This window comes from Harpia harpyja, chromosome 1 (assembly GCF_026419915.1).
Source record: "Harpia harpyja isolate bHarHar1 chromosome 1, bHarHar1 primary haplotype, whole genome shotgun sequence".
Classification (NCBI taxonomy): domain Eukaryota; kingdom Metazoa; phylum Chordata; class Aves; order Accipitriformes; family Accipitridae; genus Harpia; species Harpia harpyja.
In genome coordinates, this window is record NC_068940.1 from 47,288,915 (window position 1) to 47,316,339 (window position 27,425).

General features: G+C 40.5%; 2 protein-coding genes across 12 annotated transcripts in view; both read left to right on the plus strand.

The window, feature by feature from the left end:
* Nucleotides 1-27,425, plus strand: part of CPNE1 (copine 1) — a 42,967-nt gene that overhangs the window by 786 nt on the left and 14,756 nt on the right. For 8 of the 11 annotated variants that reach the window (XR_008235928.1, XM_052791959.1, XM_052791901.1 and 5 more), the window contains exons 1-3: nt 6,830-6,935; nt 26,464-26,592; nt 27,143-27,322. Coding sequence is in view for 10 of the 11 variants with exons in the window: in XM_052791959.1 (XP_052647919.1) it covers nt 26,464-26,592; nt 27,143-27,322 (309 nt within the window). In the remaining variant the exon portion in view is untranslated. Of the gene's footprint in view, nt 1-2,208; nt 2,292-6,829; nt 6,936-26,463; nt 26,593-27,142; nt 27,323-27,425 lie in introns of those variants that run through there. The other 3 variants (XM_052791890.1, XM_052791880.1, XM_052791873.1) reach the window with 3 other exon arrangements.
* Nucleotides 4,705-11,364, plus strand: RBM12 (RNA binding motif protein 12). Its single transcript, XM_052791850.1, has 2 exons — nt 4,705-4,763; nt 6,793-11,364. Coding segments are annotated over exons 1-2 (2,667 nt in total). The 5' UTR covers nt 4,705-4,761; the 3' UTR covers nt 9,458-11,364.

The following is a 27,425-nucleotide window of genomic DNA, read 5'->3' on the forward strand; positions in this document are numbered from 1 at the left end:
GCGGGGCGCCGGCCGCTGCTCCTCGCCCGGCCCCGCGGGACGAAGCGAGGCAGGCGCTCCGGACTTTGAGGGGAAGAAGGTCTCTGGTGCCTGCGGCGCTGCCGCCGCTTGCCGGGGTTACCCTCTAAACACCAGCTGAGTTGCCGTGCAGTAACGTAACGCTCTTCTCCACTAATAAAAATGAGCTCTGTAAAAAAAAAAGAAAAAAAAAACCAAACAAAAAAAACCCCGAAGCAACAACAAAAAAACCCCGACAACAAACAAAAACCAAAAAAACCCCAAAACAAACTAGTGTTGAAGCGGGTCCTGGAAGCCCTCTGGGAGTCTGTGTGAGCTTTCTTTTGAAAAAACTTTTGGCTCTTGTTTTACTCACTCTTAAACTTGTCCATTCTTCTTAGTGATTTTTCTTACCCACCTCGATCTGCTGGGTTTAGGCAGAAAAAATCAGTAGGTTGTTTCCTTGGTGGACTTCTCTTAAGGTTGTTTAATCGGCTGTTTTGTATCCAGTGGTTAGTGGTTCTTTCTGTATAGCTGATAGGGTGTTGTGGAGAGTCTCTCCCATGAAGTCCCAGAGGTGTGGTCTCAGCGTTGTGTGGGAGCACCTGTGCTCTAGCCAACGTTTGCCTAGTTGTTGTGCATCGGGTTGATTGGAAGGGATGCCTTTACCTACAAGAGTGATGGGGGGTTTTCTTAAAAGTTGAGAGAATTTGTTAGCAAACAAAAGTAGATGGTGTTTTGTGTAAAGGTGAAACATAGGAGAGGAGTTTTGCACGTTTTCTGAAGAATGCTGCTTGGTTTTGTTTATGTTGTTTCACATTGTAGCATCTTGTCTTAGTCCACTGCAAATCTTCAGCTTGTTTTCAGTGTTGTGAAGAGGAACATATGCAACGCTGTGGTTGCTATACTGGAAATACATCAAATGATTTGGGTTTTTCTACCAAATGGAAAGTTCCTTGTGCACGAAAGATTTATCTGCTTCTTGAAGCAGGTGTGTTTCTCCATGAAACTGTTTTTCAGGCAATTACATTCTTTTCTGCATTGTAAACTACTGTTTTGATACTGCTAGATATGAAAGTATATAGTTGAATCCTGATAATATAGGATTGCTTGTTTCTCTTAAAGGTCTAATAAAATAAAAGGTGGTCTTCTCCTAAATGCATCTGCCATTTTAATATAAGTCTGAAGAGCGTAGTTGTATCTTTCTCACTTCTAAGTCTGCTGTTAATGTCCTGGAAAATCTGTGAATTATCTGTGTTTGTTTTAATTCCCCATTAGGGAGTTTGTGGATGGTTTGATAGTACTTCTTTCTCCAAGTTCACTTTGGTAATCATGCTTATAACCAAAAATGGCTTGTTTGGGTTGTGTGAGGAGGCGGCAGTTATCTGTTCTTAGTCTGATTCATTCCTGGATAGTTTTCCAAAGAATCACATTTTCAGTATGAGATGGTCGTCTAAGCAATGAAGGAGCAAGGGTCTTCCGTCCCTTCTTTAAATAAAAAATACATATGTTGCCACTTAAAATGTTTGGCGCTCTCGTTGAGTTGTAATCCCAGGGAGACAATTTTTATACAGGGATGAAAAAAATGGGTATTGATCAGGATTTGGATAATGAAATGACAGAGTACAACTGAAAATACAGTGTCTCGGTGGGGAGTTCTTGCTGTGTGCTCTGTAGAGGTGATTGCCTAGAGGTGGCTGTGAAATGTCACTTAGTTTGACCAGTTTGTGTGACTCCTGAAGAATTCTTCACATTCAGCAATAGGGAGGTTTTCAGAGGTGTAGCTTATGTTGCTCTGTTCAAGTAAGATGTGCAGCTGGAGGAAGGAATATCATTATTGATGGAGTAAGAGTTTGTTAAAATTCAGGGTTTTCAAGTATTTAATTCTCTTTCTTTGCTTTTGAAAGAGTGATTTGTTCATCTATTGGTGATGGGAAAATTTGAAAGTTTCTTTGAATGTTTTCTGGTTCTTTTTATATTCTTTGTGGAAGGCATATTCATGTCTTGAAACCATACAAAAACTGCAGTGCAATTGCCAACAGGTCATACAGGGATAAGGTATGAGAAAATGCACTCTTGTGGTTGTTGTAATGTCGCAGTGCCTTGTGGTGGTCGCAGGTTTGAACTTTCTATATATACAGTTCTTTGTGGACTGTTACTGCTGTTCTGTTGCCTGCATTGATTTTTGCCTCCATTTATTCTTTATTGCAGTCTAAAAGTTGGTTTTAATTGGTTGCCCACAGGATTGGCTTGGCTTCTGCTACTTGTTAAGAAAAAAACATCTGTCTTTGCAGGTAAGAGCCTTTGAATTGAAGACTTCTTTATATGCATATTGAGTATATCTTAAGAAATATTTGAAGCTTTTGGAATCTGTGAATTGGTGTCAGAACACTTGGGTCAAATAATGTATTGCTAGTCTCTTTACTTTGACTCCCACTGGTGATGGTGGTTCTGACAATGTTGTTCTTGTAAACAGAATTTTCTGCCAAACTAATGTTTTGTTGTTTCATCAGCATGTGGTAGTCTGGAACACTCTCCCAGTTATTTCGCACTGTTGGAAAATGTAGCTACTTTGCTGCAGGCCACAGGTCTGCACGTTTCTAACTATCGGAGTTTAGAAGTGTGCAGCAATTGTTTCTAATTAGTTTTTGCAGCATTTAAAGGGATCAGATAGTTTCAAATTAGCTCAGAGATGACTATCTAAATCTAACAGGTTGATTTTAGCCTTTGAAGAAAAAAAAGCAAAACTGTAGTCTGCAGTTTTATCTTTTGCTAGATAGCCTGGATACTTAAAATTCCTCCTACAATATCAATGTTATTCCAGTTCTTAGTCTTCATCCAATAATTGCCAAAGATGTTGTATTTGTGTTTGTACCGCGTGGGTATTGTACTTTCATATTCCCCAGGGACTAGGTTGAATCTTCTGAGCTTCTCTTAATTTGAAAAATGTGTACATCTTAAAAGGCTAGTCTGGCGTGTCTATCAGTTTATGCATATGACCCAAATTCTTATTTTACTGACTAGTACATAGGTGGAAGAACTAATATTGTCATCTTGTATATCTTTTTCCAGTGTAACATCAACATTTTTAAAGACGTTACTGTCAAGACATAAACATGCTGTTAAGGCTCATCAAATGAGTTGAATCTGATTGTTGGCAGCCATTTACTCTCCATTTTTGATCTCAGCTTGTTAATGGGGATGGATTGTCCATAGTACAACTCTAGGATTTTGTGCTTCTGGTCTCTCCAAAAATATACCAAACATACAACATGACAACAAAACCCACTTTTACCTTGAAGTACCTTTTTGTACAGGGGGAAAAGCAGGCAGCCTGAGAACACCTCTAACAGCCCAACAGAAAGCCTTCAGCGCACACTTAAGAGGCATGTAGCCGGTTCTGTCTGAAGTTAATGTTGCCTCTGGATGTATGTTGATCTTTACAAGTGAACAGTGAAATACTTGAGCAGGCTTTGCTTTTTCATTAGTTGGAAAATTTGAGTGAGTGGGTTATCGTCTCGTAAGTGCATTTTGGAAAAAATCAGGCTTCTGGTTGTTTAGAAATGTGAAACTTGGCCCTTTTGGTCCTTTTGATTTTTCTTTAAATCACAGCAGCAAAACTAATACTTTGTTAAAACACTGAAATCCTGAAAAAACTGAAGCAGTTCTGTTTTGAGTTGACAAAATATTCTTTTGCCAAAAATATTTGATGGAGTAAAGTCCTTAAAATTCTTTTTATTCATGCTGTGGTACTGTTAGCTCTTGCTTAATAGCAAGCATTTGCTTAATGTCATGCATGGAATTAACTACGGTGAAGTCACTGCAGCTAGTTTTTCTAGCAACTATATGCCTAAGCAGCTGTTTGGGTTTTTTTGTCAATAGTGATTTAGTGGACCTAAATAAAATACTTAGTAACAAAACTTCAAGATATCTCTTAGCATGTATAATGAAGTTCTGAATTTAGTGCAAGATTGAAACACTTGCATTATCCCAAAAGTTATGTAAATGTTCAAATGCTTGAACTCTTAAGAATTCTTTTGCGATCTTATCTGTTAATTTGTCTTCTGGGCTAGATTCATGGAATCATTAGTAAATGTAGTTATCTAGCAGGTGTCAGTTCTGATAGAGAATATATGATGTTCTAAACCAGCAGATCTGAGCAGAAAAACCTTCCCAATTTGTCTTTGTTCAACTAATGGCCAAGTCAGGTCGTCATCCCTTTTGTATTAGTAAGGAAATAAAAGTAATCTCCCATTTAACACAAGGAACTTCAAATATCTTCACTCCTGATGCATAAAAATTTTTGAAACTCATTTCTTTGTATAACAGTTAATAGAGAAAATGTAAACCTCTTAGCAAGATTTGCTATTGATAGTATTTTAGTTTTCAAAGCATAGGTGTAAAACCAGGGATGCTTTTAACCTACTTGCTTGCCTCAGGATCATCTTATTCAAAAGAAATCCTGTAGCATAATGTAGTAAACTTCGGTTTTACGATACCCTTTAGTATGGCTTCCTTAAAGTAGGCAGAATTTTCATTTTAACTTTAGCTTCAGGGATAGCTATCAATGTTAGGCAAACTTAAAACTATAGAATCATTGAAAAATACTGCTGTTTTAAAACAGCGCAAAAAGTCTTACATGCTTTCTTAGATGTGTACATAGCATAGATAGTTCTTACTTTGACCTGTGTTTTTTTTTTCCACATGGGCCAGTTATTTTGCTGTTGGAAAATGATTGGGCAATGAGCTTTATTCTCAAGTTAAATGTAAGTGTCACCCTAAGTGATAAATGCAAGGATGTTGCTTTTGTTACCTCGCCGTGGAGATGGGAAAGTTGCTTTTAAAAAAAATAGTCCTGAGGCTTAGTGTATATTCCCCTTTCTGTTGCTGCCATCCCTTGGTGGAGGAGGGGTTTTCGTAGTGGTATGTACAGCTAAGATTTTTTTTAGACGTTCTCATGTTTGTCTTGCAAGTTCCAGTCTCTCTTTCAAGATGGTGTAGTAAGGAATTGGACATTCATTCACAGTGGCTAGAGCAGCAGAGCTGATTTTGTGCCAGTGGGCTTGTCTGCTGTTTCCTTGAGGAAGAAAGGTCCTCTGCACTTCTCTGGTGTCAACTGGATGTGGACCAATGCCCTGTAGTACCCCAGTATGTTGTGTGAGTTCATTAGTGTGTGGAAGGGGTTAGCTGTGGTTTATTGGGCAACAAAACAAAATGCATAAGTACCCATTTGAGTAATGTGAAGTTCCATCATGCAAACAAAATAATTGCTTCTTTTTTTCCCTGTAGAAGAATTGTTACTCTTGTTTTCATTAAGTACTGAATTCAGCCTTACCTGGCGTGGTTAAATTGTTGGATGGTGGCTTTACCGGGTAGCTAAGGATGTATTCAAGGTGTGTCTACTCTAAAGTGATTGGAAGACCTTGACAGGCAAATGTAGCTGACTTAAAGATTTGACTGTATGCTGGGATACAATATTTAGCTGAATGTGAAATGTTGGGAGATAGATACTGATTATAGTTGGTCATAGCTTTGGTATATGGCCAGAAGTCTTTGGTGCGCTGCCTCTTGGTGTTGCATTGTATCATCTGGTTCATCCTTGATTTCAAATATTTAGTTAACACCATTTGTATGTGACTAATGGAAGCCTTGGAGGTCTTCCATACAGATACTGAAATGGCTTGTACTTAGGAAGTTTCAGAGATGAAGTGGCTCAGGTGAAACAAGGTGCTACTGCTGACGGTTTAGGATGAGAGGCTGTCTTCTGAACTGGTGAATTTTGCTAGCGTTAATATTATGCTTTCAGTCTTTACTGAAGGTTTGTCAAGAATAAGTGAGAATTACCTAGTTTCCTGTTCATCTTGAACTTCTGGTATGACCTCAGGCTCCTCTGTAGTATGCATACAAGGTAACTGTCAAGATCTAGCTGTTCAAAATTGATCTTAAGCTTCCACTAACCTCAGCTGCAGAGGTAAAAGTCACTTACTTGTGCCTGAGACGGAAGGTGTAATATTAGACAGAACATCTGCAACTATTAAAAAATTATACCTTGTTTTTGAAAGTTGTAAAGGCCAAATATCTAGCTAGGATATGCCAAATGTCTTGGGCTAGTTTATAACAGTTGGTTAGCTTCATGGTTGGCTTGACCTCTTGCCTTTGCTAGGAGAAAAATATAAGTATAATCTAGATGGTCTCTGTTAGGATGTCGTGTGAGTCTCACTTGCTAGTTGTCCATAATGGGTTTTTGTTCATAACCAACCAACTGTTACATTCCTAGTTGTTTTCACCTGGCAGGAGATGAAATTCCCACCCACCCCCCACCCCCCCAAATGAAAGAGAACTGTTTATTTCCCTAGGTGTGCAGAATTTTTTGCAGTCACTTTGCCAGGTACAGTGGATACCATATCAGTGTATGGTAAATTAATTTTGTTTGGTTGGCTAAAATACTCATTTTGCTTATGTTCCATTAAATATTCAACTACTGATATAATAGTTCTGATTTTTGCTGTTTCTTAGTTTTTGGGGTTTTTTTACTGACACATGTGGGTCTTAGTTTAACAGTTATTTTGGAATTTCTAGTGCAAAATGTATACTGATTGTGTTGGTAAATGTTTTAATACTTCACTCTGTATGAAGTAAACAAACATGAATAAGGAACTTGGAATATAAACATGCTTAATCTTTGCAAGATGTTGTTAGGTGTATGTAAACAAATATAGTAGATGGTGTCTGTAGGTAATTGCATGGTGTCATAAACAGTAGTCTGACATAGCCGTTGCCTTTTCTCATCTGCAGGTGTGTGTTGTTTCAGCGCAGCATGGCTGTGGTCATCCGCTTGCAAGGTCTCCCGATTGTGGCGGGGACCATGGACATTCGCCACTTCTTCTCTGGATTGACCATTCCTGATGGGGGCGTGCATATTGTAGGGGGTGAACTGGGTGAGGCTTTCATCGTTTTTGCCACTGATGAAGATGCAAGGCTTGGTATGATGCGCACAGGTGGTACAATTAAAGGGTCAAAAGTAACGTTATTGCTGAGCAGTAAAACTGAAATGCAGAACATGATAGAACTGAGTCGTAGGCGTTTTGAAACTGCCAATCTAGATATGCCACCAGCAAATGCTAGCAGGTCGGGACCACCACCTAGTTCTGGCATGAGTGGAAGGGTTAACTTGCCTACTACTGTACCTAACTTTAATAATCCTTCTCCTAGTGTAGTAACTGCTTCTACTACTGTGCATGAAAGCAATAAAAACATATCCACGTTTTCTACTGCCAGTATGGGGACTGCACCTCCAAATCTTGGGAGTACCTTTGGTAGCCCAACATTTAGCTCAACTATACCTAGCACAGCATCCCCAATGAACACAGTACCTCCTCCACCAATCCCTCCTATCCCAGCTATGCCATCTTTGCCACCAATGCCTTCTATTCCCCCGATACCTGTTCCACCTCCTGTACCCACACTGCCTCCTGTTCCTCCAGTTCCTCCAATACCCCCTGTGCCCCCTGTACCTCCAATGACACCTATGCCTCCCATATCAGGAATGCCTCCTATGAATCCTCCACCCGTAGCACCTTTACCCACTGGAATGAATGGGTCTGGAGCAGCAGTGAATATGAACAGCGGCTTGAATCCATTGTTTATTGGTCCCATGAATCCTGTAAATCCTATCCAGATGAATTCTCAAAGTAGTGTCAAGCCAATTCCAATCAATCCAGATGATTTGTATGTCAGCGTTCATGGAATGCCCTTTTCTGCAACAGAATCTGATGTGAAAGACTTTTTCCTTGGGCTCCGTGTGGATGCAGTCCATATGCTGAAGGATCATGTAGGTCGAAATAATGGAAATGGACTAGTTAAGTTTTTTTCTCCTCAAGATACATTTGAAGCACTGAAGCGAAACAGAATGCTGATGATTCAGCGCTATGTTGAAGTTAGTCCTGCAACAGAGAGACAGTGGGTGGCTGCTGGAGGCCACATAACTTTCAAGCAAACCATGGGTCCCTCTGGGCAGTCACACCCTCCTCCTCCCCAGGCTCATTCTAGGTCCAAATCTCCTAGTGGACAGAAAAGGTCACGGTCGAGATCTCCCCATGAGCAGGGTTTCTGTGTTTATTTGAAAGGTCTTCCCTTTGAATCAGAGAACAAGCATGTGATAGATTTTTTTAAAAAGCTGGATATAGTTGAAGACAGCATTTATATAGCTTATGGACCTAATGGGAAGGCAATTGGAGAGGGTTTTGTCGAGTTCAGGAATGAAGCTGATTATAAAGCAGCTTTGTGTCATCATAAGCAGTATATAGGGAATCGCTTTATACAAGTTCATCCAATTACTAAAAAAGCAATGTTAGAAAAGATAGATACGATTCGTAAAAGATTGCAGAACTTCAACTATGACCAGAGAGAAATCCTCATGAATGCTGAGGGAGAACCAGGCTCACCAAAATTGTGTGCACATATATCTAATATTCCATACAATATAACAAAAATGGAAATCCTTCAGTTTCTAGAGGGACTGGCAGTAGAAGAAAACTCTGTACAAATTCTTGTTGATAATAATGGGCAAGGTTTAGGACAAGCACTGGTTCAGTTTAAAGCTGAAGACGATGCTCGTAAGGCAGAGCGTTTGCACCGTAAAAAACTGAATGGAAGAGATGTTGTTTTGCGTTTGATAACTGTAGAAGAAATGAGAGATATTGAGAGAAGCCCACCATCTCAAGGGAAAAAGATACTGAAAATACCGATACAAGGAAATGCAACTGTGCCAGGAGCACAGGGTGCTGGTGGGGATGATCATGCCTTCTTGGGGGGAAATTCTAAAGATGCAAACAGTGGTCCTCCGTTTAATTTCCCTGGTAACTTTAGCGGGTCTGGCACATTCGGTCCCCCTCTACCACCACCTGGAATAGGTGGCTTTCCTGATTCTAGACCAGGAATACCTACAGTTGCAACTAGCGGTTTACCTGGTGCAGGTATTGAGGTCCCAGGTTTTGCAGGTGGTCCTGGTAATTTGAGTGGGCCAGCAGGTTTTGCAGGGGGTCCTCAGACTTTTGGTAATGGTCCTGGCAATTTAAGTGGACCCCCTGCCTTTGCTGCTGGTCCTCCAGGAATTGCTAGTGGTCTTGGACATTTAAGTGGACCTCCAGGGTTTGGACCTGGACCAGGAAATATACATATTAGTGGACCCCCAGGTTTTGGAACAGGGTCTGGGAAGCCAGGACCAACTGTCATTAAAGTACAAAATATGCCCTTTACTGTTTCGGTGGATGAAATTTTGGATTTCTTTTATGGTTACCAAGTGATCCCTGGTTCAGTGTGCTTAAAATACAATGAAAAAGGCATGCCCACTGGAGAAGCAATGGTTGCATTCGAGTCTCGTGATGAAGCTATGGCAGCTGTTGTCGATTTAAATGACAGGCCTATAGGCTCCAGAAAAGTAAAACTTGTTTTAGGGTAGCTGTTAATATGAAGTAGTTGTAGAATAGATATTCATAGTGCTGTGATAAGTGCATCCGGATTGGTTTTTATAGTATTTCCAGGATAGAACCTGTGGATTGTTTAAATTGTAAAACAGATTGGTTTTGATAAGAGAGCACTGGGTTAGCCATTACATGAGAAACACTGCAAAGATAGATGTGCAGTGGATTTTCCCATACAAATATGTGGAAAAGCTAGACAGATTCTTATTCATCATAGAAGTTTGGTAAAGTATACTGGATGCAGTGCTTATCAAGGAATCTAGACTGGTTTTACGTAGTTTTGGATAAGGGAAATAGATGAATTCAGTGAAGCTCTTCAGTGGGTGCTCTTGCAAGCCATTGTAAAATAGATAGCTATTTCTAGATTTGGTTAAAAGCTGGCTGAATTTGCTTTGTTTACAGGTCAAAGCTTTGTTTAAAGTCCTGATTTTACTCTGCAACTGAACGAATTCTCAGTGTACACAGATTAATTGTTTTGTGTATGTATCTTTATTTTTTCCAAGATTCTCACTGTATGAACAGTTGAATTATGCCCATTGCTGATGTGTCTACCAAACTAATTCCTATAAGTATGAGCAGAATCGTTCTGTAAAATTGAAGCTGTTCTTTGTGGAATAACCTTTAGTTATTTATATATTGCAATTATTACTGTGCAGAATAAGACTTTTGCCACAAGTATAGCTAACCTCAAACATTATCATACGAGTTTTACAGTACACTTATGAAACATTTGCAGTGAAGTAACAACTTGAAAATGCGCTTTATTGTTTAAGTAGCTTGATTTGTTAGGATTACAGGAATCAGTTGGGATAGGATCTTTGACACTCGTTGGATATTGATGTTGTATTTCTCATGTGTCTCTTGAACTCCTTGCATAGAGTCTCTGCTAAGAGAACCAAAGTGGTGATTATTAGTAGAAGATTGGAGTCCAGCTAAAGTTTTACATTAGTTTATATATGAAAGAAACTTTTCAGCAACTCTGTCATGAATTACTGCTATGGGTGAATTCAGAGATAAAATTTATTTTTCTCCAAAACTTGAAAATACTGAGTTTACTATATATTTTTACAATAAAGTTGTGCTGTTGTATTCAAAGTCTGTAAAGAGTTGCCATTTTCTTTGCTGTGCAGTAAAACTTTCCATGGAAAAACAGAGAATTGGAAAGGAAGTAGTTACACAAGTGAAAAGTAGAAATTTTTTGGTTCATCCTTGCTTGGTTTATGATAAATTTTAAGACTTGGGCATTGCCTGAAAAATTCTGCTATTCCCTGCAAATCATTGTACTTAAACATAGTAAACTTTAAAACCATTTTGGTTTTTGGACAAAGAAAAACAGTGCCTTTTGGTGTTGCATATCATGGAACACTGAAGTGTATAGTCAGGCAAAATTGAGAGGTGCAAGTGGCAACAGTTTTATTCATGTGGTGTGTAGGAGAGATTTGAAAACCTGTGCAGTGCTGCATCCTGAGAGGATTTCACAGTACAGGAATATGTGGAAGGATTGTATAAAGGTGTACTTCAATAAAGAGGCGGTCGCATTACACAGATGCTTCTGTAATTCATTAGCATAATTTTGTTTTGACAGATTACTAGGTGGTCCCAACTTTGGAAAAGTCATGTGATTTGTATATACTGTTTAAAATTAAGCCTCCTGTTAATAAAACTGTCTGTCTCTGAAGCTTCATGTTATGCGTTTCAACAGTCTTTGGGAGTAATGTTTCAACAGCAGATCTTTTGTTTTTTTTTTTTTTCCTTTGAAAGTCTGAAAGTACTCTTGCTGATGTCAGAAAGATGTGTGATTAGGAGTCAAGCCTTTCAGTTTATTTTTAAAATTTTGCTCTTTGTTTTTTAAACAACTTTTATTAAAGTTTCATACTATATTGGAGTTATTTGGGTGCTCGTTTCTTCATGTTTCATATTAGAATAAAATTACTGAAAAGGAAAACTTGGCTTCATTGTTCACAGAATTGATTTAAGATATTAGTATGTGTTGACTTGTGGAAACTCTTGATAACTTTTTTCAAGTTCAAATGAATCACAACAATGCTTGCCTTGTTGTGAAATGTAATTAAACTACAGGTGTCTGGAATTAGCTACACAGTTCTGTGTTACTGTCTTTTGATTTCACGTCTCGATCCTCTTAGTAATGGATACAGGGTTATTAGTGTTTGTGTTAGACACAGCATATGCTGCAAAACATGCTTGTGTGCCTGTTCCTTTGGACTTTCTAAAAGTGCAGGTTTGTTTTGGAAATCTTTTGTTTTCTGATTCTTGATTTTTTGTATGGTCTAAAGATGTTTAAATGCTTCTCTAAAAAAAAGTGCAAACCAATACAAAAAGCCGTTGGTGTTGGGAACATTGACATGGATGGAATGCTTAAGTGGAGGATTTGGGGTGGGGAAGGGGCTCTTGCCAAGCAGTTGATGCTCCATATCTTTTAGCATAAATTAGTAGTAAATTAGTAAATATCTCCTCTTCCTTGAGAGTAGGCCCTTGGTAAAAACAGGAAGTCATAGCGTATTTAGAATTTCTGTACGTGCTATAAACAATACAGCTGCTGTCCCAAATAGTTACGGTTGATCTTTTAAAGCACATATAGAGAAAAGTTCATTATCACGTGTCACTCGTGAATGTAAGAAGTTTTCTATAACAACTTGCTTTCATGTTAGAAGCAGCCTTAAACTGCATGTCATGCTAAATTATGAGGGATACCCTTATATTAACAGACTACATGGCTAGATTTGATAAAATTGCTTACTTTGCACATGTTTATATTCATGAATAGCCTTGAAAATAAGGGGTAGGACCTCTGAGGTCCCGTCTCCAATGTGGAAGGTATGTAACTGCCATTGCATATACACTTCAAGGCTGGCTGCTAACGAGGTAGCAACAGAAAGAATCAGCTAATGGACACTGCTCAAATTTGCAGTTGTTTTGGCCTTGAAGCTTGGAGTGTCAGGAACCGATATCCTGCTTAGCCTCGTTGGAACAATGCAGTCAGTGACACTGATGTCCCAATTTCTTCTTCAAGTTATGGAAAGAAGGTATTTGTGTTTATGTAACTAGCCAATTTGGTGGTTTTAGCAGTTCCTTCAGTGTTAGTGTCTAAGTACTACTTCTAAAACAAGTAAGTGGTAAAGTGTTACATTCACAATGTGATTTCTGTTAAACATACATATCTTTGTTGTCCCATTCACAAGAGAAAGTATGAATATAATAAATTATTCAATGATGAACTTGTGACCTACATGGAAGAACTGTAATGGTTAGACGAAAGCGTGACTTTAAAGTTACCAGATTTTCAAGCAGTTGCAGTTGGATTTTGTTTTTAACACAAGTCAATTTTGTAATATCACAGACAACATTAAAGCCATTTCTTTAATGATGAATTGTTGCCACATTCTAAATGTAGATTTATGAGAGGTTTGAGGCCTTGTAGGTTTAAAGAAAACTGAAGGATACTTTTTTTATTCTAAGTCGTGTTCCTTTCATAGCATTTTAATGTTTTCCTTGAATGTCTGTGCTCTGAATTTGTTGTGAGTGGACAGGAAGATCAATGCAAAACTGAAGACTATAGTTGTGTGCCAGTTGACATTGAAGGTCTGCCTTCTAAAGAATGTACATGCTGGTCAGTTCTGCTAAATTGCTCAGGCTGTTGCCTATACTGTGTGAAATTAGCAGCTTGTTTTGCTGAGAGTATTTGGGTGCACTAAAGACTGCAGGCTCTAGAAAAAAAAATTTTTTTTCCACTTACGTGGGCACACCAGTGGTGCATTAACTGCAAATAACAATTTCAGTTTCTCTACTTTGTTCCTCCTCAGTCTTCTGCTGTGGTGGTTCCAAAGCTGCTGCTTCCCGCAGCAAATGCTGTCAGTCCTCAGCGTGTTGTTCAGCAGTGTGTGCCTCTGAACCATCTTGGCCTTCTGATCTGCAAAATTGAAACTACATGTTATGGACCACTTAAAGCCTCTGGTTGGACAACGGATTACTCTTTGAGAGCAGTTGTTTTAGGATGATTATCCAGATATATGGATTAGACCCTGAATCAAAGGATTGCAATTCCTGTTTAATACAGACTCTGGTGCAAGCAAAAGACTAGTTTCTGTGTTTGGCAAGATAATTGGTTGGAAGGAAGCAGTTTTGAAACTGGACTGGTATATTAGGAAACATTTAGTTTGAGTCTAGAGACATACACAAATTAGTTCTATGTCAGTTTGCTTCTTTAGATATTGTACAGGTCTTGGAAACAAAAAGATGCTAAATTCTGTTGCTTTAAGAGGTTTTTCAGAAACAGTGCCTTGGGCCTGGAAGCAGCGTTGCCAAATACATTTGCTTGTCTTTGCCCTTTTGCAGGTTTGCTGGTGCTCCTTTCTGTTCTGTGGCTGTATGTTCTTTCATGGTTTTGGGAAAACCGAGCTAGAGTTTGTATATGGAGCGAATGACTTCCTCCTGGTGGAAGAGGAAGTGAAACTGTCTGTTAAATGCTTCTGCAGGAAGAGTAACCTCAAGGGGTTCTCCTCTTACCTGTTTTTGGTGGTGAGAACGTGATTGTAGTTGAAAGATTTGGCTTTCCCACAGAATGAAAATCTATTGGTTGGTAGTATGCATTCGACTTAAGGTTTGTGGCTGTGTACTGAACTCCGCTACTCTTTCCCTGTCTTAGGATCAGGTAGGTATACTGTAGCTTATTTTCTATACAGATGACTTTGTCAGTAATTTTCACGGAGCTTTGTGACTATGTGGAATGTTTGGGTGTTGTTTATGCAGGGAGTGCTTCCTGCCTTCCTGACTTGGGTGCTTTTCACTGATGGGTATAAATAAATACCGTATGTAAGAAAAGCAGCCCTAAAAGTGTTCCTTTTCCATAGCTCCAGACTGAATGCGGGTGTCAGATGGTGTAGCTGTGATTCTTTTCACTCACTGGTGCTCACTTCTGTGCAGCTTCCTGTGTTATCATTCTTCTGTTTTTATATATGTATTCACAGCATGGCAGCTTAGGAGAGAAGCAACCAGGAATTCTGACCTGAGTTCCTTTACTGCTTCTGCAGAGTCAAAGCTTACTCCTTTGTGGCTGTTTTTCTCTTGTATGCTCTCACGTCTGCAGCCTTAAGTTCAAATGGTCTTACCAGTTGCTTCCCAAATACATTAAAGTAAGCTTTCACAGACAGTGAATATATTTCCTCCTAATGTGAGTCCACTTTCCACAAAATCACTTTTGTAACTCTGTATTTACTACTCTCACACCAGCTTCACTGTTTTTCCCCAACTTTTGGGAGGTCTTTTGTTATGACTTACCAGTGAACTAGACTGTAGTTCCTCATTTGGTTGATAGTAGGTTACAGCTGTGATAACTTCAAGGGGTGGAGTGGGGATTGCCTTTACAGTATATGGTTGGAGAAGTACAATTTCCCTGTAAAGTTTAAAACGGAAACTTTAGGACTTGGAAAGCTTGCACAGGGAAAACAGGAATTGATCCTGCCTAAAACTCTTGCTTGGCATAGTCTGGCTTTTTGGACTGGTTACTGCTTCTGGAGGGCTGGTGACTTTTTGAAATCTTCCTATTGTAGTTACAGTTTTGTTAACCAAAGAATCAGTAGGATGGTATTGCTGGCTTCTGACCATCTGAAGGTAGGTGGAACTTCTAGCTAGCTATTTAATAGTTTCGAACAATTAGTTTCATTTCAACCATTTCCCATTAAATGTGACTATGTGGATGTAGTGTTGCTCTGTGTGACAGTAGGAAGCATAGAATTGCTTTCTGGTCACTTGGAAATTAAGGCAGATTTGGGGAAGAAAATAGCAATATAGTTAGAATGTAAACTACCAAGAATTGAAGCCTCTGTGTAGCACCTCTTTGCTTAGTGACCTTCTTGCTGTGGTGGCATTTGCCAGAATGTGCTCCATAATACGAGCTTTTTATGAAACTGTTGTTTTCAGCAGTATAACCAAGGCATTGCTGCTTATTTTGACAGGAGGATGGATATGGAATGTGAAAAGTCCTTGCTTGTTTGAACCGGAAGCTCAACTTGAAAGTGAAAATTATGGTTGCTGATACCATTTCATTATTAGCCGAATGTTTTTAATAAAAGGGCAGTATTTATAAATCCCGTGTTCTTGAGGAACGCTAATGCAACCAGCTATGAAAGCAAAGAGGCTAATTAAAGTAAAATCAGGCACTGGCAGTTCATTGACTGAATGTAGGGAAACCCCCCTCTTTAAGGAGGAGAGGCAGAGTTGTTAAATATTACTAATTAACTTGCCTAGGATTCCCGCATTGCTGCAGAGCCAGTCTGCTGTGTTACAGGTCCAGTCTCATGAATAAATTGAGGTTTTTTTATAGCACTTAGAGCTCTTCTCATCTGTGGACTTGAATGCTTGTAGGAGGTGAGGTAAGTGTGTATGCAGGGTGGTGGTGTATATTTGTCTAATTTGTCTCTGAGTAACCAGTAAGCCAGTGGCAGAATGTTTTCATCCTCATGTTAAAGGCACATCAGCATTAACATCTGTGAAGTGGCATTAGGGCTGAAGTTGAAAGGTTGAGGCCAGAGTTTCACTCTCTAGCTTTAGTAAAACCAGCCAAGTGATGCCCTAATCTAATGAATGTGGCTCAGAATCTTCAGCACTGAGCTCGTGTGAAAAAGAGCAGAATAAACCAGTGAGTAGATAGTTAAATTCTTAAACTAATCTGAAATTTAAATTTGGTTGTTAATGATATAATGTATGAGATATGTAATTGATATAAATTGTTCGCTGTTAAACGGTTAAACCTGAGCCCTGCACAGTCTTACGTGTTCTTAGATTGTAAATCAGAATTAGTTTTGATGGTCAAGTCTGTCTTAAGCTTTTTAAAGACAACTGTAGTTGTTGTCACTGAAGTCAGTGATAACCCCTGTGAGTATATAAAAGCATTTTGAGTAAACTGGATGCATCTCTTAAAAGAGAAAAGCCTTTCAAGTATATCTGAAAAATTGCATACACAACACTATGATGTACTGCACAAATGTCCCGGATTTTTTGAAGGCCTTTTTTGTCATCTGCACACTCATCCCTCCTTTTGGGTGACTGACACCACATTTTTATTAAGACGATAATCCAAATGGCATTTCTTCCCTGCAACGCAGGCAATATGTCATGCTATTTCTTTGAATGAGAAGGTAGTGCTTGGCTACCCTAATTACTCCAGGAGCAGAAAGGAGAATGTGCAGTGTTTTCCTTCTGCTGGATGGCATGTGCTACTATTCATGTTAAAATTTGTCCTTAGTTGTACCTGTAAAAATAACATGAAGCAGAAATGAGTAAGTTTTCCAAAACAAAAAATGCTTTGGTTTAAACAAAACCAATAATCAATGTAATATAAATCCTAATATGAGTCTGCAGATAATGTTATATCTCTATGAAATACCAGCTGTTTTCAGTGCAGTGACTTGACTAAATACGACTGTAGTATCATCATTTAATTCTGTTATTGTGAAAGGTGAGAGGAATCCCTGTAATCGAGTTCTGCACTAGCTGCAGCGTGGTAGCATGTAACCTTCCTCTCAGTCTTGTTTAGTCTTGAAAAGGTTGTAAGAACGTGATGTTTTGAATGTTTTTGAGCAGCCCACACTCTAAGGTCACTTACATGTATAATGTGAAAACAGATTCTGGTTTATTCTTTTGTGGTCTTCAAATCCCTCTGCTACTGCATTAGGTACACATAAAAGCCCTGTTGCTGAAGAATCTGTGATGAACAAACTGCTAATGTTCTGAGCCTGTCTGATGTTTTGTCCCGTCTGCTGCCTGTCGCAGTTATTCAGCCAACGTGGGATTTGTAACCTCAGTTTCCGAGTTCCACCTAATGGTGGTAACTCCAAGTCTCTTTACTTAGAGTAAATGTAGTTCAATTCATACTTTCACAGCTGTTAAATTTACTCTACGTTTTTCATCAAAGAAGTTTTTGCTTGGAGAACTTCTCTCTGCTTTAATTTGGTTGTATTTGTTAAAAATTTGTTGGAACTATTCATTTGACTTTGAGAAAATGAAGATGCTCTCCTGTGGGAGAATCTAAGGCTTACCAGTATTGGGTTATAGGGGTTTTCAGGTTCTTAACTTGCAGAGGCATGTCTTCTAAAGGGTGTGGAACACCCTTGTAGCAAATGCAAACTTAATGACAACAGACTTTTTTAAGGTATAGGTTGAAAGGTATTGCAGTACATATACTATGGATAGCAGGCATGGAAGAAGCACTTGAGGAAATACCTGTCTGTTTGCAGTTGTGGAATCTCTTCTCCCTTAATGCAGGGAGATTGTGTATGGTCATTTTGGCCCACTTGGTGCTGAGACAAGTGGAGTAGCTTGAATCAGTCATCTTAGTGGGTTTGTGCTTTTGGGAAGGTACAGTAGCAGGAGAAGCTGGATCTGGAGGAGAATAAAAAAGAGACATGAGGCCAGTGTGGTGTTTTGTGGCCTTTAAATAATTCTGTTAGTCTGGATGGGGGAGGGAAAAAACTTTTAAAATCCCTTGCCATATCCTTTCCTTTATGCTACTTCCTAGATGTCAGGTTTTTGTGTTTTGAGGCATCATTATTCTGCAACAGATTAGGATGGAGAAGTAAAGATGTTCATACTACAGATGGTAATAATTAAGTGGCAGAAAAGTATTATGGGGGTGTGAATCTCTTTCTTAAGAAGCATATACTCAAAAGGAGAAAGAAAAACTGAAAGACAATGTTGGCATAAGAAAGGCAGAACTTGCAATGAATAAATTTAAAGCAATTTCTTAGGAGTACTGCAGAAGCAATGTTACGGGATTTTTGTTTTTCCAGATCGTATTTCATGAGGAGGTAGATTCAAGATTAAAGTCCGTAAAGAAGAAAGCCTGAATTATATAATGTGAGAGAGCACATGATTCTGTAATGCGTGAGAACTGGAAAGGTTGCTTCTGCTTTATGTCCTTACTCATTTTTTAGGCAAGAGTTGCGACTGTGCAGTAATAACTCCAGGGCAGCCGAGAATAGTCTCAAGAATTAATCTGGGGTATCTCAATCTTTTTGGTGATCATTCAGCAGTGCAATACAAACAAGAAATACGGCAAACTTTTCATTAACTAAGTGGCTACTGGTACTATGTGGTCACCAAAATTCTTCAATAATGTGAGTTTGATAAAACAGCAAAGATTGGTAAAATGTATTGCTGGCATTTCTTTTTAAAGTCTTATTTTGACCTCATGCTGTTCATATTGTATGTACTAGTCTAGACAGATGGACCTTAATGAGTTTGTGCCTTGAAGTCACCTGCATAATATCATGGCTATGTTTGGGGGAGTGGGTAAAATCATGTGGGCTCTAGAGTAAAGACAGGATGGTTTAGATTTCCAGCCTTTGGGAAGGGTAGAGGTTGCTAAAGGGATTGCTAAAGGGCATTCTGCTAAAGGGCAGAATGAACGCCAAGATGTCACCTCAGAAATTTTGGGTGTGTGTAAGAAGTGATGTGTTGAGGTACTTGCAGGTGAAGCTGCAGTGTAGTTAAAGAACCAAAGAGGAGGAATATTGTGCAGTCTTCAATCTCAGTTTAAGGAGTTCAGACTGAGAAGCAGAGGATTAAGCTATAGCCAGCTTGTTTTAATCTGAGGCATGGGACAGAATGTTTAGCTGTTTGTGCCTGAGATGGGAATAGCTGGAGTTTCAAGGGAAAGAATGAGGCCTTACTTGAGAAAGGCAAACATGGTTTGCAATGTGAAATGGCATGTTTGGGGTTGTTACAAAGGTCAGGGTGGTTGAGCTTTTAAGTCTGTTTTTCAGTTAAGTTGTTCTTTACATTTCGGTAAATAAATACTGGAGAATCATGGATTGGTGGGGAAGCAGCTGAATAAAAGAATATGAAAGGAATTAAAAAAAAAAAAATCTAATTTGGTGGGAGAAGTCAGTGAGCACTTCTAGGACTGTAGTTGCTGTTCCACCTTAAGCCAAATGAATGATTGACTCCAAAGCCCCAACCTTATTTAGGTTAGTTTTTCAAGGAAATGGTTTTTGATATTCTGATACTAAATGCTCTGAAGCACTTTGAAACACATTTTCTTTTGCATGAAGAGCTTGCAGAAGTAACTTAGGTTTTGCTTAAGTTTGGGTGTTAATTTGAACTCCACTGTAAATTTTAATACATTACAAACTAATATTTGAAGTAGAATTGACGTTGATCTATCTGTTTACTTATTTCTCAGAAAAGTGGAGAATATATATACAGTAAAGGCACACACAGGCCTTTCTTTGAGCTTGGTTGTGATTAAGGGGGATATTGGTGGTGCATAAATTAAAGGTGAACATTGAACAGTATAAAGGTGAACTTGTAGAAGAAGGTGTTGTTTCCCTAGAGTTGGGACTTGGCTCTTGTTTGTTGGGGGAGGGAAACTGCGGTAAAGAAGATGAAATGACTGAAATTCTTATTTGCATTTTCTGCTGGAAATTACAATCCCATTTGTCTTTTTAGTGCTTTATTTCAGCTTTTTTTTTTTTTAACTGTCCTAAACTTGTTATTTTTATTATCACAAATGGGAGCTTTGCCTTCTCAGTCAGTTTCCGCGAATGTCTCAGAGGTAGGGTAGCCGCAGTGCATGCTCAGCGCTTGTACCCATGGGCTGCCTTTAGATAAAAAAACCCCAAGTTCTTGTGATACTGGAGCTTCAGGATTCATGTGAGGACAACTCAGTAAGTAGAACTGCGTCATAATTTCCGTGCATATTCAGTAGTGCCTTAGGAAGAAGAAGAGAGAAGCTGTTTTGAAGAAAGTAGGGTGATAACTGCAAGATGTGGGATTAAATGAAGCAATGGACAAGGAGGGGACTATGTTAGGTTGTTGGGAACTGCAGGATTTATTAACTGAGATGGTCTGTTACATGTGTTGGTTGTATTTCTTGAGTTGCTGGGTAGCATAAGGCCAAGATGATAAAAATTGCAGTTGGTACATACTGCTGGCAGGATTGCTGGCATTTCTGTTGTGTTTGTAAGCAGAATGTAAGGCAGAAGCTATGGTCCCAGTACAAAATAAGCTCACTGGAAATCAGCTGTCCCTAAGCACACTTATTAAAGCCTCAAGCTTGAGTTAACCAAGGTCTTAAATTAATGTGTAGTACTTGGTGTACACTGAAATAGAGCCTGTTGGGTATCCTGTATGGAGTGATGTAGTTGGTGAGAATTTATTAGTGTGATTAACTAGGAACAAACTGCAGGTTTTCTTGTGCTGAATCCTTGCTTGTATTCCATCTTACGTGGAGCAGTGAAACCAAGCTGACGCACAAGACTGGATTCTGCAATAACACTAACATTTTATCTCCAGAAGACGTCAGTCCTGGCACTACTAAAAATACTGCTGGTGGTGTTTGATGCCATGATGTTACTAGATTTTTCTTGTCCTCTGGGTGACTCTGTGCGTTCTGTGAGCTGCCATACTGGGGTGATCTGAGTCACAACGCCCCTCTCGCCCTGTGCTCCCCTTCTTCACCCCATCCTCCCCAGCCTAAAGGGAAAGGGGAGCCTCTGGCTTTCGGGCTTAGTGCGGTATGGAAGCGTACAAAAACAAATGTTGTAAATTGGTAATTCTCACCTTATGCGGTCCAACACTTGATCCTTAGTCGACTAAATGGTGGACCTCCTACTGCAGAGGGATAAGTACAGAGGAGTTTGTTAATGCTTCAAACACCCATATGTGGCATTTTGGGGAAATGCAAGACCCTCCAAAGCTCTGAATTGGGACAGTTAAAATCTTTCAGCACTCTTGTTCTGGAGCTTGCTTCAAGCATAGGTGGACAGTGCTTTCTTCTCTTATATTTGATTTGCTTTTAGGCTTTGGATAAGCAGAATCACTAGAAGAATAATTATAAATTAATATTAGACTTGTCTATGGATTTTGGTTACAGTGGAGAATGTTCTTTTCTGTATGAAAGTTGATTTTTCTGTGGAAACACATGAAAAGGGTTGGAAATTCTGAAATGCTTATATAGAACTTCAGAAAGTAGCAGGTATTTCCTTACCCTTCTGAATGTGTAACATGGATTGCCAACATGATTTTCCTAGAATGTAGCATTTTTTGGTCTCAGTTTGATTATTTAGGACTAACTTCTTTACTGGTGTACTTCAATTCAGTGTAGAACAGCTTTGTTGGAAATATGGGATTTATCTTTCCATGTGTATTACACAGCTATTGGAGTTCATGATCTTCTTTACGGGGAAGAGGTGGTATGCATAGTAAAAATAATTTTGACTTTTTAAACTGGACCTCAGTTTGGTTGTCTGAGCACTGCTTAAAGTGTACTTAGTCTGGAGCCATTCTGTGTTTTACTTGAATAACTAACTGGGAATGACATCTGGTTGAGCAGTGAAAGACTTCTTTGGAGTATGTGCTCAGGATCTTACAGACTTCCGTGGATAGTATTTTGCTCTAGAGTTTGTAGGGATAACATGGGTGATGTATTATTTTTCCTGAAAATGTGGTGGCATATCATGTGCAATTCTAACTAAAGGCAAAAAATATAGGTGCCTGATGGATCTGAAACTGAGTGTTGGAAACTCTTCCCTTGAGAAAGGAATGTACAGAATTCGGCTCAAGATGAAACTTCACAGGCGATGCCTCTCAACAGTGAAATCGCCGATTTGTGAGAGCATTGGATCAAATGTGTGTGGATCAAATGTGTGTGGTTATTGTCAATATAAACTGTTGATCATGGGGTATAACGTAACATCAGTTGTGATTTTACAGGCTGTTTTTAACAACAGCACTTACCCAGTGGCTTGCTTATGTTGCCTTTTCTTCTGAACCCGCTATGCTGGGATGCACCCAGTAGCTCTGTTTTACATATTTTAAATAGAGTTTGAATTTATTATCACGTTTGGAGTTCGTTTTTACTTGGCAAACTGAATTTCTGGTGCTAGAATAGTTTTGTGACCTCCAGACCATGCTGTACCTTAATAGGACAGTGGCAAGTAAGAGATTGTTTGTTGAATTGTTGTCGTTGCAAGCTGTTAAGGATCAATCTATAATAAATCCTTTATAAATTGAATGTGTTTTAATACCTTTATGGAAAGCAGTTTGCTTTAGCTGCTGTTTTTGCTTTGGAAATACACATTATCTTCTGTAAACCAGAAGTGTCAAATAATGGACATCAATATTAGTTATCAGGAGTGGTTGTGAGGGGGGAAAATAAGAAATCAATGAATTTTAGAATTTCTGGAACTGTTGGAAAATAGAAGAATGTGAGTGTTGCAACAAATGTAAATAATATTCTGTCATAGTAAAGATTAATTGTTGCAAGTCTAAAAGCTAAATTGATTTTGTGTGTATGAATGGATATAAATATAAGTATGCTCTACGAAAACTCAGTGAAACAACATGAAATTTGTTTTTGAAATGTTTAATCTGCAAGCTAAATGAGATTGGTGTTCTTTGAGAGCATGCCAAGGAAAAGAGGAAGGCTATTAATAAAACTAATAAAACCAAGTTCTTTCAGTTCAGTTACACCAAACTATATACTTAGCCTGGGATTAGAGCCTTTGTGCACTGTTTGAGCACAGTAACCACTAGAACCTTTTTCTCTCGTCACGTGTTTGTTATATAGCACTGGTAAATGATGAAGCATTACTGCTCAGTTGGTGTTGTTCAGAACCGCACTGACAGTGCAGTGCTTGCTCCTTGGGAGTAAGCTGGCACGTGCCAGCTGGGCAGCTTTCAAAGTGATGAAATATCAAGAAGATGTTGCAGGGTTCTGTGGAAGTTCAGAACACAGAAGCGTAAGAGAAAAGAGAAAGCACCACAGGCTTCTGCTTAAAGAGAAACAGGATGGGAGGTTGTATTAGGCATGGGGTTGTTCTAAGTACAAGTGCTGATTGCTGCCATTTTCACAGCTTTCAGGATGGTCATTCTTCTTGGAGGAAGTGAACAGAGCCTTTGTGGAGAGAGGTGGAGATGATAGTCAACTGGTAACATTTCACATAAACAATTCAGTTTTTTATAGGAGAAGAGATGCAATTCCTATAGTAAAATACAGTTTACTATAAAGAATGAAAGTAAATTCCAGAGTTCTTGCTTTAGGGAGGAAAAGAGAATATTTGAGCCAATGCTTATCATCATCAAATCCTGTTTAAAAGTTGCTGGTAACTGGAGTTGAGGCTAGTTTTCCTAATTGCTGAGGAACTCCACTATTTTTTTGTTTTCCCATTCATTTTTTTTGTATGTATGTATTTGGGAGTGAAAATATATTAAGCTTTTGATCTTTTTAAGCTTTTCAGATGCAGACAGGTTTCAAGAGATTTGTGCTTCTCGCACTAACTGTGCAAGCAGTATAACTGCGTGAAGGTGCTTACCTATAGGCTAAGCAGATCTTCAGGCTTGACTGAAATGGATGTGTCTTAACAGACCACCTACTCCCTGCTCTTGCTGTTGAGATACCTAGGCTAGTCTATGATCAGGATTTTCTGCTGCTGTTATTCAAGGAATGGATTGAAACTGGAGAACACCATACAGTGTATTTGGAAAGCTGTGAAGTGAAAAGCTTTCTGTGGGCTCTTCAAGGATGTCTGTAGGCAGAAACATATATAAACAATTGCTGGCTGAGGTTCAAACTGATGTTTTCAGATTAAACATGAATTTTTCATCTGAATCTGTTAAGGAACTATCCTTCTTCTTTCCATACGGGTTCTGTCTATAGTTGTTAAACCTGCTTTCTCGTTATCCCCCGAGTTGGTGAGGAGGGAGTACTGCCTGTTTGAAGAACAGTTCTTCCTCAGCCACTCCAAACAATCGGCCTGGCTGGACTGTGTTGCGTCCTGGTTGTCACGTGCATCAGCTGGTGTCCTGCGATCTCCAGACGGATCAGGAAGATGTAGCAGGAAAGGATCCCTTGTGGTTTGTAACTTCCCAGAGGTTCAGCAGAACACCTGGGCTGTGTTTCAAGGGAAATCCTGTGCCATTACTAAATCCAAAACAGTAGGATGAGACAGCCTTCTGGGTATTAGTGTACTGAAAGAGAAATCCTTCAAACAGTGGAGTATTTTCATAATTTCATTGCTGCTGATCTGGAGAAGAGATTCAGATAGCAGATGGGAGGTGGTTGGGTTTGAGGACTTGCATCATTTTACCTCCTGGCGTCATTGTGTGGTTTAACAGTTCCACTCTCAAACTTTTAACTTTTCCTTATTGGTGTCTTTGTACTGCAGAAGATGTTCAGACTTGTTCTGTATGTGGCTTGAGAACCTGTAGTTGTGGTTTCCTCCCAGAAAGGGAGTGCTGCTGTTTGGGGATGCTGTTTCTTTGAGGTTAACTTTACTCCTGATCCTTGGTGCTCTAGTGGGGAGGAAAGGTGGCTCCTGGTTTTGTCTCCTGTTGGTACAGAAATCTGTGTTGCAGTAGAGGAAAATAGAGGAGAAATGTGGCAGGGGGAGCCAAGGCTGTCTGTCCTGATCTTCCTTGTGGTCAAACAACTGGTGTCATATAAACGTGTACGGTTGTCTGTAGAACTGCAGACTGCGCAGATGTGAGACTGTGTGCGATGTAAGCTGGGCTGGTGGAATGGTACTTCTAGGTAAAGAAGGTAAATCTGTGACTTGTGATTTTAGGAGAAACATTATTAAAGGCAATGGTTTCTTTGTGAATCTTATTTGGGGTTGAAGGCAACTGAAGTGGAAGATGGATGGCTTTAACTAGTAGTTTGAACAGTTGACCAGACTACTTCAAACTAGCCTCTTTGAAAATGCTGGTGTTGAAGCAGATGATGATAACCTTAGTAGAAAGCTGAACTATGATCCTCTTTGCCTAAAGCTTTGCTAATTCTTACTGAGGGCTGGTTTTGTCCTGGCACCAGTGGAGCATCGGAGTGCCATGCAACAGCCTATTGAGTGACATCGTTAACATCATCTCTTTGCTGAGATAAATATTTATAGCCTGCAACTATGAGAAAGCCACGTGGACACTGAGATACTGGCAAGACCAACAATTATTTCCTTATTTTCCAAACTCTGAAGGAGCTTCTCTGTGAAATATGTTTACAGTACTTGTTAGAGCTCTCAAGCTGTCCAGTCTCTTGAATGTTTTGATGCTTGAAGGCTTATCTTCTAAATTCAGTTTTGAGAATTACAGCTGTTCCTTGAACAGAGGTGTCTGCAGTTTGATATGTAATAAAATTTAGTTACCACCTTGTGACAAGGTGGTATGTTACAGTTTTTTCTGAAAGCACCTCTGCACAGAAGTGGGGCTCTGTAGCTCCCGTGGCCGAGCATGTATGGATCGAAGTCTTGCAGGCTGGGGGGGCTTTTGCAACTCTTCCACCGCGTTGAGCAAATTTCAGCCTCTTCAGTTTCGGTTGGCAGCTGCTGCGCTGCCTGCAGGCGCTGTCTAGGCAAGGTTTCCTTTCCCTGTGAACCGAAAGGCTGTGAGAGCATCTGCACAGGCAGACCTTGAGCTTCAGGGATTGTTTAATCAACAACTGCCCCCATGAAGTGACAACACGCGAGAGAGTTTGTAAAGATGCGTTTCCCCTGGGCCGAGCAGGGCGTAGGGAGAAGCCCGCGCCCAGGGCGCATGCCTCCCTGCAGCCCCTCCGTAGGGGGCCGGAGCCGCCGCGGGCAGAGCCCGATAGAAATACACGAACAAAAGAGGCAGAGGGAAAGGCGGCGGGGCGCGGGGGCAGGCCGGGCCGCCCTCGGTGCCCGGCCGTGCGGAGGCCGCGCTCCTCCCTGCTGCAGGGGCTGGTGAGCGGGCTGCGGCCCAGTGGCGCTGCGCGGCCGCGGGGGAGGAAGGAGCCGGGCCTCGCGCCGCGGGGCCGCGCTCTCGCCGCCGCCGCCGCTTCCTCCTCGCCGTGGCGGCGGCCGGCGCGCTCCGACGAGCCCCGGCCGCGCCGCGGCGGCACCTGGCGCGGCCCGGCCCCGCCCCCTGGCCGCGCGTGCCGCCCGCGGGCCCCTGGGGTTTGATGGGGAGTGCAGCGGGGCCGGGCGGTCGGTCTGACCCTCTGCTCTGCCCGCAGATGGCCGGGTGCGTGTCCAGGGTGGAGTTGTCAGTGTCCTGCCGGAGCCTCCTCGACAGGGACCTGGGCTCCAGGTCGGATCCCCTCTGCGTCTTGCTCCAGGAGGTGGGCGACGGCCGGTGGGCTGAGGTAAGGGCGGCTGCCGGCCCCCGCTTTGCTTTGTCGCCGGGCGCAAGCATACCGGGTTTTCCCCCTTGCCATAGCGGATGCGCGATACTTTCAATCTGGATTTGCATTCAAGGAGCAGTCCCCCATGCCCATGCTCAAACTCTGTTTGGAGTTTTACGTTCATTGGTTTTGTTAATTGCTCTTACGTTTGCTTGGAGTTGCATCGGGTCGCTCGTTTGCCTGTTACAATGCAGCCTGTCCTCTTTGCTTTACACCGGAGCATGCAGTCCAGAATACAGTGTTTCACCAGCCTTTTTTCCCCTAATTTTCAGGATTTTCCTTTACGGTAACATTTATTATCGGATGCAATTTCCTTTCTTGGCAAGCCGTTGGTCAGCCTGGCAGCAGCGGCCTGATTAATCACTGACCACGAAGCACGGTCTGGGGTGCATAGGCTGGCTGGTGCCTGTGTTCAACTAGTGCAGAGGGCCGGGACTGTGGATGAAAAGCTGTGTGGGAGAAAGCATGCTTCTTGCTCATCATCAATGGCTTTGCTTCCATGTTTGTGCAGCTAGATCGCACAGAGAGGATCAAGAACTCCCAAAACCCTGAATTCTGCAAGAAACTGGTTGTGGACTACTACTTTGAGAAAGTGCAGAAGCTGAAATTCGCCGTGTATGATATCGATAACAAGTCCTTTGATTTAAATGACGATGACTACCTTGGAGGGATTGAGTGTACGCTGGGGCAGGTATGCGTAGAGGCGTGTTAAGTGATCTATGAAGTAGCAGCAAGCGTTGGGTTTATTATGAAAAATGGGGTGAAAGACTGCTTTATCAAAGGCTCCGACATGT